At 37.6% G+C, this 12,519-nt stretch overlaps 1 protein-coding gene across 5 annotated transcripts in view; it reads right to left on the reverse strand.

Annotated features, from left to right (window-relative positions):
- Positions 1–1,121: 1,121 nt before the first annotated feature.
- Positions 1,122–12,519, reverse strand: part of HOOK1 (hook microtubule tethering protein 1) — a 28,195-nt gene continuing 16,797 nt past the window's right edge. For 2 of the 5 annotated variants that reach the window (XM_080623784.1, XM_080623782.1), the window contains exons 11-23: positions 11,622–11,823; positions 10,905–11,015; positions 10,575–10,662; positions 10,430–10,490; positions 9,681–9,821; positions 8,732–8,819; positions 8,238–8,272; positions 7,567–7,649; positions 7,083–7,183; positions 6,620–6,721; positions 5,467–5,535; positions 4,568–4,709; positions 1,122–1,967 (exon numbers count right to left, since the gene is read on the reverse strand). In XM_080623784.1, the coding sequence (XP_080479910.1) occupies positions 1,924–1,967; positions 4,568–4,709; positions 5,467–5,535; positions 6,620–6,721; positions 7,083–7,183; positions 7,567–7,649; positions 8,238–8,272; positions 8,732–8,819; positions 9,681–9,821; positions 10,430–10,490; positions 10,575–10,662; positions 10,905–11,015; positions 11,622–11,823 (1,267 nt within the window). In that variant the 3' untranslated portion in view covers positions 1,122–1,923. Of the gene's footprint in view, positions 4,710–5,466; positions 5,536–6,618; positions 6,722–7,028; positions 7,184–7,566; positions 7,650–8,237; positions 8,273–8,731; positions 8,820–9,680; positions 9,822–10,429; positions 10,491–10,574; positions 10,663–10,904; positions 11,016–11,621; positions 11,824–12,519 lie in introns of those variants that run through there. The other 3 variants (XM_080623783.1, XR_013957450.1, XM_080623785.1) reach the window with 3 other exon arrangements.

Genomic DNA, 12,519 nt, shown 5'->3' on the forward strand with positions numbered 1-12,519 from the left:
AACCCCCTTGCTACGGCAGGGACACCTTCCACTAGAGCAGCTTGCTCCAAGCCCCTGTGTCCAACCTGGCCTTGAACACTGCCAGGGATGGGGCAGCCATGATTACCAGAAAAGCCAGGGTCTGCATTTGAACACAGCTTCCCCTGACCAAGCAGTTGGGAATGAGATTCCCCCTGCACGCACCACCCCTTGCTTAACCCTGTGCTCAGGAAGGTAGTGGTGGCTGACAGTGTGTCCCATGACTGCTCACACATGGACTGAAAATATCCTGCAGCTCAGCTCAGGCTTCCTGCACAACTGAAAGCCTTTTCCCTTCCCCCCTCCCTCAAACACACACCTGCAGTTTTCATTCTTTGGTGTCTGAGAACACTTTTACATCCAGCCTCGGAAGGAAGGAAAATGGTTCTTCTGTATCAGGACACTTTGCACTGGCAGGAGTGTCCCAGTGACTGCAAAGGCCCTTCCACATCAAGGTATCACACAGCTCCCCATCCTCACAGGGGCAGCAGCCCAAGGCAATAAAAATCAATACTTAACAATGTCAGGATAGTCAAGCCAAGGATTATGGTTCAGAGAAAGGGAAAACCTGTCATAAAAGTAGGTCTGAAACCAGGCCCTGAAGGACACTTGTGACTCCTTCTCCCTGCTGATCTTCACTCTGGAGGGCTGAATGGCTGCCCGCTCTCATTCATTAAGGTTAGTGCTCAGGGAACAGAAAAGCTGTCAACAAGACATGAACTGGGCACATAAATAGCCTGCAAAGCAGACTGAAGGGAGTAGTCAGTTTTCTTTTCCAGATAAGAACAAGCAGAGCGATTTAGAAGCATATACCTGTCCTCTTAGCTGGGTCTGAGGAGAGTAGGCAGAGATCCTAACTGAGCAGAACTGTATGTAGGAATGAACTGAAGAGAGAAGGGGAAGGCAGTACAACTGATTTGTTGCTACGGCAAAGGGTTACACATACACGTTACAGATCCTGTAACACAACATTTCAGATGGTGCGATTCTATCAACAAGCAGACCCAGTTCATATGCTGCTCGTAACTACGGGTACATCATGGTAACAGCAGGTAGGGACCATTAAATACACCGCTTGGAATAAAGACACCATAGAATTGATTTTAAAAATCTTTATGTGAATATAAAAGAATTCTTTCCAAAGAAAAAAATAAACCCAAAAGTTTAAAAATTAGTGCAATTTTCCAAGTTCTATGCAACACAGTGTTTACATTTGTTTTAAACAGAAGATGTAGACACTGATAACACTGAAAACCAGACCTCTAGCGTCACTAGTGGGGGAAGAGGGAGAAAAGCATAAAAGTTAAGAAAATCATCTTAGTACACATTACCAACTCTTGAAAAATTGTTTTCATTTCCTAATTCCTAAGCTATTTATGGCCACCTAAATAAAACATCAGTATTGCTTATATTACTCATTTCCAAGTAAGTGTATATTGTAGAAAATAGAATACCCATATATATATTTTAATGAACAATAAGAAAAACAGGTGAAAACTTATTTGCAGTGACTGTTTCTTAATCCACTATAATACAGTTGTTGCAAAAGAATCTTCTCAAAACTGCTGCCTGATCCGCCTTGAATAAAAGAACCTACTAGTCCAAAATTTGTATTATTGCTATAGAATACTTCTCTTTCATAGTAATTAATCTTATATAAAAAAATATTCACAGATGATATGTCAATCAGCACATATTTTTGTTTCTTTGGATTTATATTACCCATTTTACCAGAAACTGGATAAAGTTACTAATAATGCTGATTATCTTCAGCAATATTCAATGATTTCGTCTCATAACTTTAATCTGTTCCTACCTGTGCTGTGTACGCATGATATGAATTCATCCTACAGCAGAGACAAGGAACCTCTTTCTTTGTGCTGCCTCACACTGCATCAAAGAACATTATGCTGATGTGCTGCTGCTGCTCCACGTTGCATACAACTCAGCTGCAACACAGCAACACTATTAGTACCTTTGTTTGACATGAATAAAGTTAATATTAAAATGATACTTATTCTAATGATCCTTTCTGCACAGCCAGATGAGCTGAGGTGAACACAACACCATGGCTTATAATCAAATATTTATTTCTACAGATTGGTCATTCATAGGACGTAACCCGATTTTAACCAGTCATAAACCAGTCACTTTTAAACAGGTTCTCAATCCCAAAGAAACACTTAAGTTGTATTCACAAGCTGAACTTCCAACAGTTTGGAAAAGTCACAAATAAGTAACATTTCATCTAATACCTGAAAACTTGATTCATTTTTGGCAACCCCAACAAGACTATTGGGGACAACCTTGCCCCTGAAGAAGGCTGATCCCTGTCTTTAGTTCCACTGCTAGTCAGAAGACAAACTTGCAACTAAATGATAGGGAGGTTCTTGGTCATTTTTGGTCCCAGGGATTGCAGTTTTGAGAAGTGTACGGAGACATTTGCTCCAATTTTTCACTATTCAGCACCCAATATGACTACTGACACAGCTCTACTACCGTGAGAAGTACAACAAACGCATCAAAGCCTACTTAACTAGATGAGTAGTTGAAAGGTGTCCATTAAAGTTTCCATGCTGTAAAGAACAAGGGTTAAGAAACCCACTCAACACCATCAGCGACAGTTTCACATTTCACTAGAACACACCAAAGTACCAGGCTTTAGAAATATAAGCATCTTGCTAAGACTTAAGTCTCCTGTTCCACTGCTCACCACCATCTCCCACACCACTAGCAGATTAAACAAGCAATTGTACCTTAAAAATACAAACAACATTACTGCAGCAATGAAAGACCTCAAAACCCAAGAGGTAGTCAAAGAAGCATAAAGTCCTGAAGAACACAACCTGACAGACAAAACCCTTCAGTGACAGTTTGTCTGGCATATTCTCTGTTCACACCACATTTAGCAGCATGAGACTGGCTTTTAAACAATGCCTTATGTAGACAGAAGTTTTGAAAGAGGAAGTCTGTTGAATGCCTAAATATATAGCACTGTAAAACTATCACAACTAAGAAGCAATGCTGACTCAGCATTAAAAACAAATACTTCCCTTTTCTCTTTGCATTGCATTGCATGCAATGCCCAATAAATAATTTAAGATGCTAGGGAAGGAAGAAACAAAAGAACAAGCCATACTGAGGGGCATGCAAAATGGAAAACTACTCAAAGTTCACAATTCAAAACTTAAACCCTGCAAAGCTGAATCAAAGATGGCCTTAATGGTGAAGGCAGACATACGCTCTCATTGACACATATGGCTGAGTTTTATATTTAGATCACAGACTGCTACAGCACCCTCAAATACTCGAAGTGTATTCATATTATTTTAAGGGCTGTTGTACTTTTATTTTATTTAACCGTGTGTATAATGAGTTTGTTCTAGATAGTTTGCAAAGAAGAATGGACATTAACAAGTTTCCCAAAAATACAGTTCCTAACAGAAATAAGATATTTGGTAAATAAAGTGACACAACTTTTGTGAAAGATAGCAACTTCCCACACAAGAATTCCAAATATCAATCCCCATTTCATTTCCTTTGATCTAGATCCTGCAAACTATTATAGTTTATGCACTTTTCTCCCTGTCAACAAACAAGCTCTGCTGCCAACAACTAGCAAAGCTATCTTTCATTCATCTTTCTAGCATAATCAGTTCAGAGTAAGTGAAACTACATTAAAAAAAATGAGGAAAATTGATTTCCATGCACAGGGTTGCATAAATAGCTGGAAATAAATGGGTTCCTTCCCACCTAACTCCTTTTCTGCAAATAAATGCAGTGTACCGACATGCCAGACTTTTAAAACATAGCCCAGACTTTTGAATTCTTATAAATAGCTATTTTTCTTCACACAGGAAAAGACAGTTTATTTGGCTTTAGGGAATTCAGCATCTTCAAGACAGGTTTTCCTGAATGTATATATCCACAAACTTAATCTTTTCTAAGTAAACTGTGTAATTCTGCTTCTCACCTGAGATGACAAAACAAATCCTGTCTTTTGCTATGTAACAAGTCAACTGGTACTTCACCTTTTTTCTTTTTCTATTAAATGCAAGTATTTTCCTTGCTTTTAAAATCACTGTACTTTGTATTCTAAAAGAAGCTTTTCTTTAAAACCCGGTACCAATCTTTTATTTTTAGAAGACCCCAGCGAAAATGCCCTATATTGCCAGTTTCCTGAAGAATGCTTTTGCATAACATCTTACAAAAAGTGAACCTTCTAGCCCAAACCCATTAGATAAAGTTTTAAATATATAGTGCCAAATTTTATATTTACAATATATTCTGAAAGCAAATATAAATCTTTTAAGTTGTGCTTGTAAATACATACTGCAGCTATTAAATCTACTCTTGGAAATCTATTTGCTACTTTCTAGACACACCGACTGACTCAGACTTCTTGCTAGGTTTTGATGTTGAATTCACAGCTGCCCACCATTCTAACCTCTTCTTTCATCAAGTAGTTAAGAGTGGAAGCTATAAAGCATTTAAGGACACTTTAGTATAGTTTTCCTCTAGGTCCTTGTGGTTTAATCAGATGTTGCACCTTGTACTTTAACAGAGATATTCCTTCTGGTATTGGTGACATGACGTTGTTGAGCTAGAAATGAGCGTCCAGGACCGTCTCTGCAGGCACCACTACTGCCAACCAGTCTTGCTTCCATACCTAGCTTCTGAAGAGTTACGCTCTGCAAATAAGTTAAACAACCTTTAGTGGCCATTCTTCATGCACAGAGCTCATGCTTGCTTAGTATACACACAGAATTGCTGCCATAAAAGGCACAAACCAAGGCTGTAGAAAGATTCATTCACATGCATATGCAATGTGTTCATTTTAGCTTATTGTAAAGTTGTTCCTTTATTAAGCCATTTAATTTTGCTTTGCTTTTTTAATTTCCCATTCCAGTCTTTCGTCATGAACTTCTATTTAAACATGTGAAGATAACTTTCTCCAGTCCTTTTCACAGCAATGTAACATCAAACATCCTAACGACCTTTGCAACACTGCTGCAGGATGAGAAAATGCCTCTAGCTTTATTTCACAAATACTGTACTAAAACCACTAAGCATCTAAAGCAGGAGTTTGGAAACCTTTTGAACCCACAGCCTCCTTTTGTCTTAAGCTCAGAAACTTCAACAGTAAATGCTACTTCAACAACAAATGCTATTGAACATTGAGGAATTTTGTCTGCTAAATCTAGATGGAAGCTTATGGCAGCAAGTAGTACATCACTAACAAGGAAGTCACAGCTTATGCCAAATTTTTAGGTCTTCTGTTTCAAAGCACAGAAGACAAGCAGAAAACAACATTTTACAAACTAGTTGATTGTTATAATACTCCTAAAAAGAAAGAAATACTAGATGTGATGTAAGATTTAGCTGTCATATTTAGCAAAATGTGGTTTTTTGATTTCTGAGATACCAGCAAACAAACTTTCGACTCACCTTGTTATACCATGCAGTTACAATCAGCTTCTCCTCATAATCACGTAACTTAGCAAGTTTGTATTCAGCCTGCAAGGAGACAATAGAGAAGATAATCTCAATCAAAACACAAAAATTAGTTGCATAAACTTATTGCAGTCCATTGAATGAAATAAACGCATGCAGCAGAAAAGCTTAAATATGCAAAATAACTACAAGACTTAGAAGTGTAAATAAAGATATTTCCACAAATGACTAGGAGAGAAGTTATGGACTAGAAAGAGGAGGCTAAGTTTTACATAAGTTGTGGTTCAAGTTAGAAACATACTTTGAAGGTGTGTGTATATGTGAGAATACATGAAAATCTAGGGTGTATCAGAAAAAAAACTATATATGATTTATTATTTCTTTGACCTGAAAGTCAAAAGACAAGATACCTCTATAGTGGCTGAATACTTTTTATGTCACTGAATTGTTATTACATAGTATATGTAACTAGTACATACACATAGAAGAAATCTGGGGCCACAGCATTTATAAAGTCAGACCTTTCAGCCTACTAACTGATGCTGAGGAACTTCATATTTGCTCAGGTAACTATTCTAACCAGTCCCATCAATATTGCTATAAAACTGAAAGCAATTTTCCTTGGTACTTGGACTACTGTCACCAATCAGGATTTCAGCCAAGCAGATTTTACTGAATTAACAGGTTTTACTCAGCTATATAGTTTTAAGAACTCCAGAACTGATATCAGGGGTCTAGTAATTTAAACAATTCACTGCTTGAATTGAATCTAGTCCTTTACATAAACTAAGCTGTATTACTACTGAAAAAGGTCAGACTCTGCAGCTTCATACAAGTTATCATAAACACAGAAAAACTGTTAGTCTTAGAAAGTAATTCACTCCCAGGGGGTTTAGAAAGAATCCATATTAGTGTTTCAGTTGTACACTGAAAAACACTGTTGAAAAGTAAACTGCTGTGACAGGCTTATACTATGATACAAAGTTGATTAAGCCAAGCTAAAAATCTCTAGGTTTGATGGTCTGTTCAGTTTCTAACTGAATGCAGCACTGAATGGTACTGGATCATTAGGAAACAGTAACTTGAGTGTCTAATATCACAGACAGCAGAACATGTCAGGAGTTATTATTAAGTACATAAACTTTACCTCCAGTGCGTCAATTTTTTTGTCTTTCTCCATTATCTGTTTTTTCAGTGACATAATTTCTGCTGATGCTGGATTTAGCCTGGGGTCTAAGGCTTTTATCACCTGCACAAGGCAAAACAAAAGCATTACAAGTCAGGTTTGATTCTCAGAAGCTCTGCATCTCATTCGCTCATAGTAGAAACATGAAAACAGACTGAGCATTAGTCAGGTAATTATGATGAAAACCAAGCTGTTAAACTGTACAACAAAAAGATACCAAAAGGTACAAAGGAATAATCATTAATGCCCCTCATGCTGTAGGCTAAACATCATTCTCATACACTTAACTGACTGCAGTTGAGTAGTTTGACTAAAACCTCAACATGTACCTACTAATTTTAACTGGGAATTGGAGGGCAGAGGACTTAACCTGTTTAACAATTTATGAGGGAGGAATGTGTATGCTCAGAAATATGCCGCTCACATTTCTTGCTTTCTCTAGGTACATTTTGTATCTTTCTTCCATTGCTTTCATATCTTCATCCTTTTTACGCAAAGCTGCTTCCAGCTCTCCAATCTTCTGGGCTATTGACAGAAATTATCAACAAAAGACATATAAAATAAAACCAGATATAGTACTTTCAAGGCTTCTGTGTTTTGATTTAACCACCCCCAAATAAACTTTCTAGCAATTACATGATTTCCTGAGTTTTTGTTTCAGCCTATAAGGTTTTTGTTTCAGACCATAAGGTCCTACCTGACCCTAGATTCCTGTTTTGCAGAGTACTCTTCAACAAAACTAAGCCCCTATGAACCTCTCCCCAGCCCCATTTCAGGTTTAAACCTATGCTGAAGCAGAGAGCTTTATCCAGACAACTATCCCAGAGCCCAGTGACTATGGAAATCATTTCAGATTAACTTAACATAGTCTTATAAGAAACACGCCAAAGCCACACAAAACAACTTACGGTTCTGACTAACATCAGGCTGGAGTTCTGCAAGATCAGCCTCTTTCTTCTGTAACTCATCATGAACTTCATTCAGCTTTTCCCTACAAACAGAAGGCTGGGCTGAGGATTAAACTCATAAGTAATTCCATGCATAGTGTTACAAGCTGAAAGCCAAAACCTGATGGTGAATGTGTCTAAACAACTATTTTAAACTCAAAAAAGTTTAAATAGAAATAGTAGTACGTATTTTTGAAGAACCATAAAAGTTGTGACTGAATTGAGTATCATTTACCTAAAACTAGGAAAAAAAAAAAGCAAATGAACAAAAACCCCTCCAGCATCTACTTAGCAGGAACTATATCTGCTGAAAGGATGGAAATATTTCAGAAGAATTAAATATATTTTGAGTCCAGTAAGAGTGATGTTTTTAGCAGTCTGTTGTAGGATCAGAACAGTTAAAATAGTATTGCTGATGAACAGACAGTTAACTGGATACTCGTATTACAAAATCATCATGATCAGAGTAGACAAAACTAGTATGTTAATACTTAACTCACTACATGAAGGACTCTCCCATCAGTGGCTTAGAAAAACAAGACATCCCTACAAAGACTTAGGTAGTTTCTGTGCTACAACAGTTAAATTACTTCGTATAAATAAGCCCTAGCAGATGCATGTGCCTTACTTACATATGTGCTGCCAACTTCTGCTTCAGGTTGCTAGACTGTAAAAGGAAAGAGTTAAAATTCTGTTATATTTCAGTATTTCATACCATGCAATGCTAAAGGGCTCTTACAAATCAGCCAAGAATACTTAGCACACCTAAATAAGCAAAACCACATAAATCCTGAGAAAACTGCATTTTCATGCATTACTCTAACTGCATTCATACTTTTTGCACTGCACAGATACCAATTTCAGCACCTTTTTTCTTTAAAACTATCCTTCTCACTATACCACCATTTAAGGACAAAACTAGAGATTTTTAAAAGTGAAGAGAAGGTAGAAGAGCTACAGTTCCTCAAAGTAGGTCTGGGGAAGGAATCACCTAAAACATGAGCTTTTCAACTGAAATGCAGTTGGTGCGGGGGTCCTGTGAATTCTCATACTTGATGTTAAACTGAAGCATTTTAAAACGAAACTGGCAAGATGTCTTCAAGGTCAAGCCAGAACATTCACTTACTCCTTCAGTCTTGGATCCCTGCTCCTGTAAAGTCTTTTGCAGATCTTCAATCTGCTGCTGTAACCCTCCAATACGCTCTTCATTTAGCCTGTTAGGAAGAAAAGACGGTTATTACCCACCTAAATAGATCACAACAGACAGATTTTTGTTTCATGTCTGGATGATAATTTTTCAGAGTCTACTCAGCAGGACTTAAGCCACAAAGAAACTGATTGCAAATGCTTTTAGTTTGACTTGAACTTCTGCTGAAACACACACATGGTAGCTTTATAAACATTTTATAATGAAAGACTTGGAATCCCTTTAAGTTTTCTTAAAACTTAACTACCTAAAATTCTCATAAACTAGTAAACTGCTTTCAATATTAACTAACTGATAGAGAAGTTCAGAGCATAACCCAGTGTTACAACATGGTTAGTTTGAAGTTCTAGAAATAGAGTTTACATCCATTCTTGGTCTACCATTCAGAGCTAAGAGCATCCAATAAGCAACACTCTCTTCAAAGTACACTACACATAGCTCTACCACATTCTGCACCACCACATTAAAGCTATTTTCTTGCTTGCTTCTCAACCCTTCATTAATAGTTACACTGGTGAAAGAAACCGGATAACTGGCTTCCTGGAAAGTGCCACTCTGAAAGTCCAGAAATCACTTTTTGATACATTTTCATAGAATCACAGACAGGTTTGGGTTAGAAGGGACCTTAAAGCTCATCCAGTTCCAACCCCCTGCTATAGGGAGGGACACCTTCCACTAGAACAGGTTTCTCAAAGCCGCAACCAACCTGGCCTTGAACACTACCAGGGATGGGGCAGCCACAGCTTCTCTGGGCAACCTATGCCAGCGTCTCACTCCCCTCACAGCAAAGGATTTTTCCCTAATACCTAATCTAAATCTGCCTTCTTTCAGTTTAAGGTTTATTTCAAGATGCTGTTTCACCCATCACCTTTTCTCAGTTTCTAGTTCGTTCACTGTGCGATGCTTTTGCTCCAGCTGTTCCTGGAGCTCTGTAATACGTTCATTTTCTGATCCCTCCTGTTTTAATAGGAGCATCTTATTTTCATGCTGCAGCCGAATAAACATTTCTCTGAATCAAAAACAACAACAAAAGAAGTCACTGTTAGTTAAGAAAAAGGTAACTAAGAGTAGGAGATTACACTCCTTTTCATTCCCCCAACCTTAAAGTGAGCAAAACAAGTTCTGCTTAAGGATTTAGTTGGGCTAACTGCAATTTTTTATTTAAGGGTAACTTCAGATTTTCAAACATCACAATAGTTTTATGAAATACCTGAGCAAAGTTTTAAATTAAGTCACTCCAAACCCAGATTTATTGTGCCTTTATGTTTCCTTCCAACAGACTTCAAAAGCAGTGTTAGCCAGCTTTTTGATGGTCTGTCTTAGTTGCTGTGTATTATTTATTTAGTCTGTCTGCCAGTGGCAAAATAGGAATTGTTTTGCTCCTTAGAGAGGATGTTTCAAGCCAAGCTTTATATACAGCAATCTCATATGCTTTTAAGAAAGAATGCGAAGTAATTATAGCATGGGGAAATAACTACTAACAGCTACCTGGAGGTCCAAACAAGAATCATGGAAAGAAAGCAGGAAGTGAGATATGAGTCACATTGCTGAAAATATTGAACTTTCATGGCAGTACCATTATCCATGCAAATCCCAACCTCAACCTTTTTGCCTTACCTGTATTCCACTGGCAGAATTTCAGCAGCAAGATTCTCATGGCTTTTAACATGAGATCCACCTGAAATTGCATGGGAAGTCGAATTTAACAAACTTAGTGCAATCACAAATATACATAAAAAAGCCTCTGAAAAATAAGCAATACCTGTTTGACTCAGGTGATCCTGCTGCATCTGTGAGTACCGGAGCTCTTCATTTGTTTCTTTCAATGCATCACACTGTACTATCAGTCTCTAAGGTGATATATTGGAGGTGGGATTAAGTCATAGTGCACCACTTTAAGACCAAATAACATTAATCAGGAATAGTACTGACACACACACATTTTAAGACATGTTTCGTGTGTATTTTCATGTATTTATGTTTAATACATGTATTTTTATGGTAGCACTACTTCTGGGAAGGTTTTCCTCAAGCAGAGCATTTCAGAAATTTATTAGGTATTCAAGTAAGTGCTCATTCAAGAGAGACTTACCTCCTTCTCTTTGATTAAAGCTTCATGTTTTTCTTCAAGTCTCTTCATTTCAAATGCAAACTTATCAGCTCTTTTTGATTCTTCAGACAGCTTGTTATGAAGCTCCTGGACCTTTTTATTAAAAGTGTGTATCTATTCAGCACATGAATGTTGCAAGATGCTACCTTTAAAAGCTATGTTAAAACCTTCACTCCTGCCCAGTTCAGCCAAATACCTGGTCCTCCAAGCTCAGGGGGACAGTGATGGGATGGGGGCTGTGGTTTTGGGGGTGTTTTGCTTATGTTGTTTGGTTGTTTTTTTAAATAGTTAACTCCTGCATCTCTTAATTACTACTGAATTAAGTGAAATCGAAATTAAACTTCTACAGTTTAAAACAAATTTCCATGCAGCAAGTTAAGAATATTGCATACAAGTGACCTCCCAGATGCAGAAACTACCTCAGTTAAAGCAGAAAAGAAAAGCCTGCAAACCATAGACAACCAGTCATTTGAGAGGGCAACTACAGTTAAGGTGGCTAGTTAAATAAACAGGGAAAACCAGCAAGTAAATGGCAGAGACATATAAGAAATTTAAAAGGGACAACACGGGCTAAGCCCATGGACTGTTAAACAAAGCTGTTTAATTTTTTTTCCATTGAAACATAATTAAAGTAACTTTAGTTAGGTAAGATGACTCTCTGAGGAAAAAGCAACATCTTAAGTGTAGATGCAGCCTTACCTGTCTTTTGTAGGTTTCTAATTGGGCACGTGCTGCATTGGCTTTCTTCAGCTCATCCTCCAGACTGACAGTATTGTGCATGTACATCATGTTGGTTTCCTGCAGGGATTTGACTTGCCTGCGGAAGTCATTCAGATCCTGCAGCTTTTTACGGTACACCTCAACAGTTGATTCCAGCTTACTTGCCTTGTCTGCAGTAGCCCTTAAAGTAGAAACATGAATTAGAACCGCATGTTTCTTCAAAAGATTAAAAAAGTCAAATTCTGCTGTTGTGTACATTCAAGCTATTCTCAAAAAGAGAGATGTCCTGGGGTAAAGGTTGCACTTGATGATCCTAAAGGTCTTTTCCAACGTAGTTGATTCTACAACGCTATAAAACATGATTAACAGCAGAGTTAAATCTTACTGCTTTATTTTTAAATGCATAATTGAGGCAAACTTGCATTATGCAAAGACTGCTTATAAACATTGAGATCACCACAAGGTTTTAAGTGGGAGTAAGACTAACAGTTGTATGCCAGAAGTACAAGCAAGAGTCAGTATGTCAAATATCTCCAGGGAATTCTGTAGAGTGCAATGTAAATGCATCACAACATCCCGTGCTAGGTAGTCATCTCAAAGCACTGGTCCCTGGTACGGAAAACACACACAGATGATGCTCTCGTTGTGGGGTTATACATAATTAGAATGTAATTAGACTATGCAAGTTATGATGAGCTGATACGGCCAAGAATTACCAGTTGATCATTAACAAAAATCTATGTGGTAAGAAAATGTTTGGATCATAAATACACAAATTTAGCATCTGTGTTTAATCCTTTCATATCACTAGAAGCTAGTACAAGAAAATTATGGAACGAACCTTATCGTTAAGATGTTTCAGATGTTATTTAAGAAC

Source organism: Psittacula echo (genome assembly GCF_963264785.1).
Source record: "Psittacula echo genome assembly, chromosome: 7".
In the NCBI taxonomy this organism is placed as follows: domain Eukaryota; kingdom Metazoa; phylum Chordata; class Aves; order Psittaciformes; family Psittacidae; genus Psittacula; species Psittacula echo.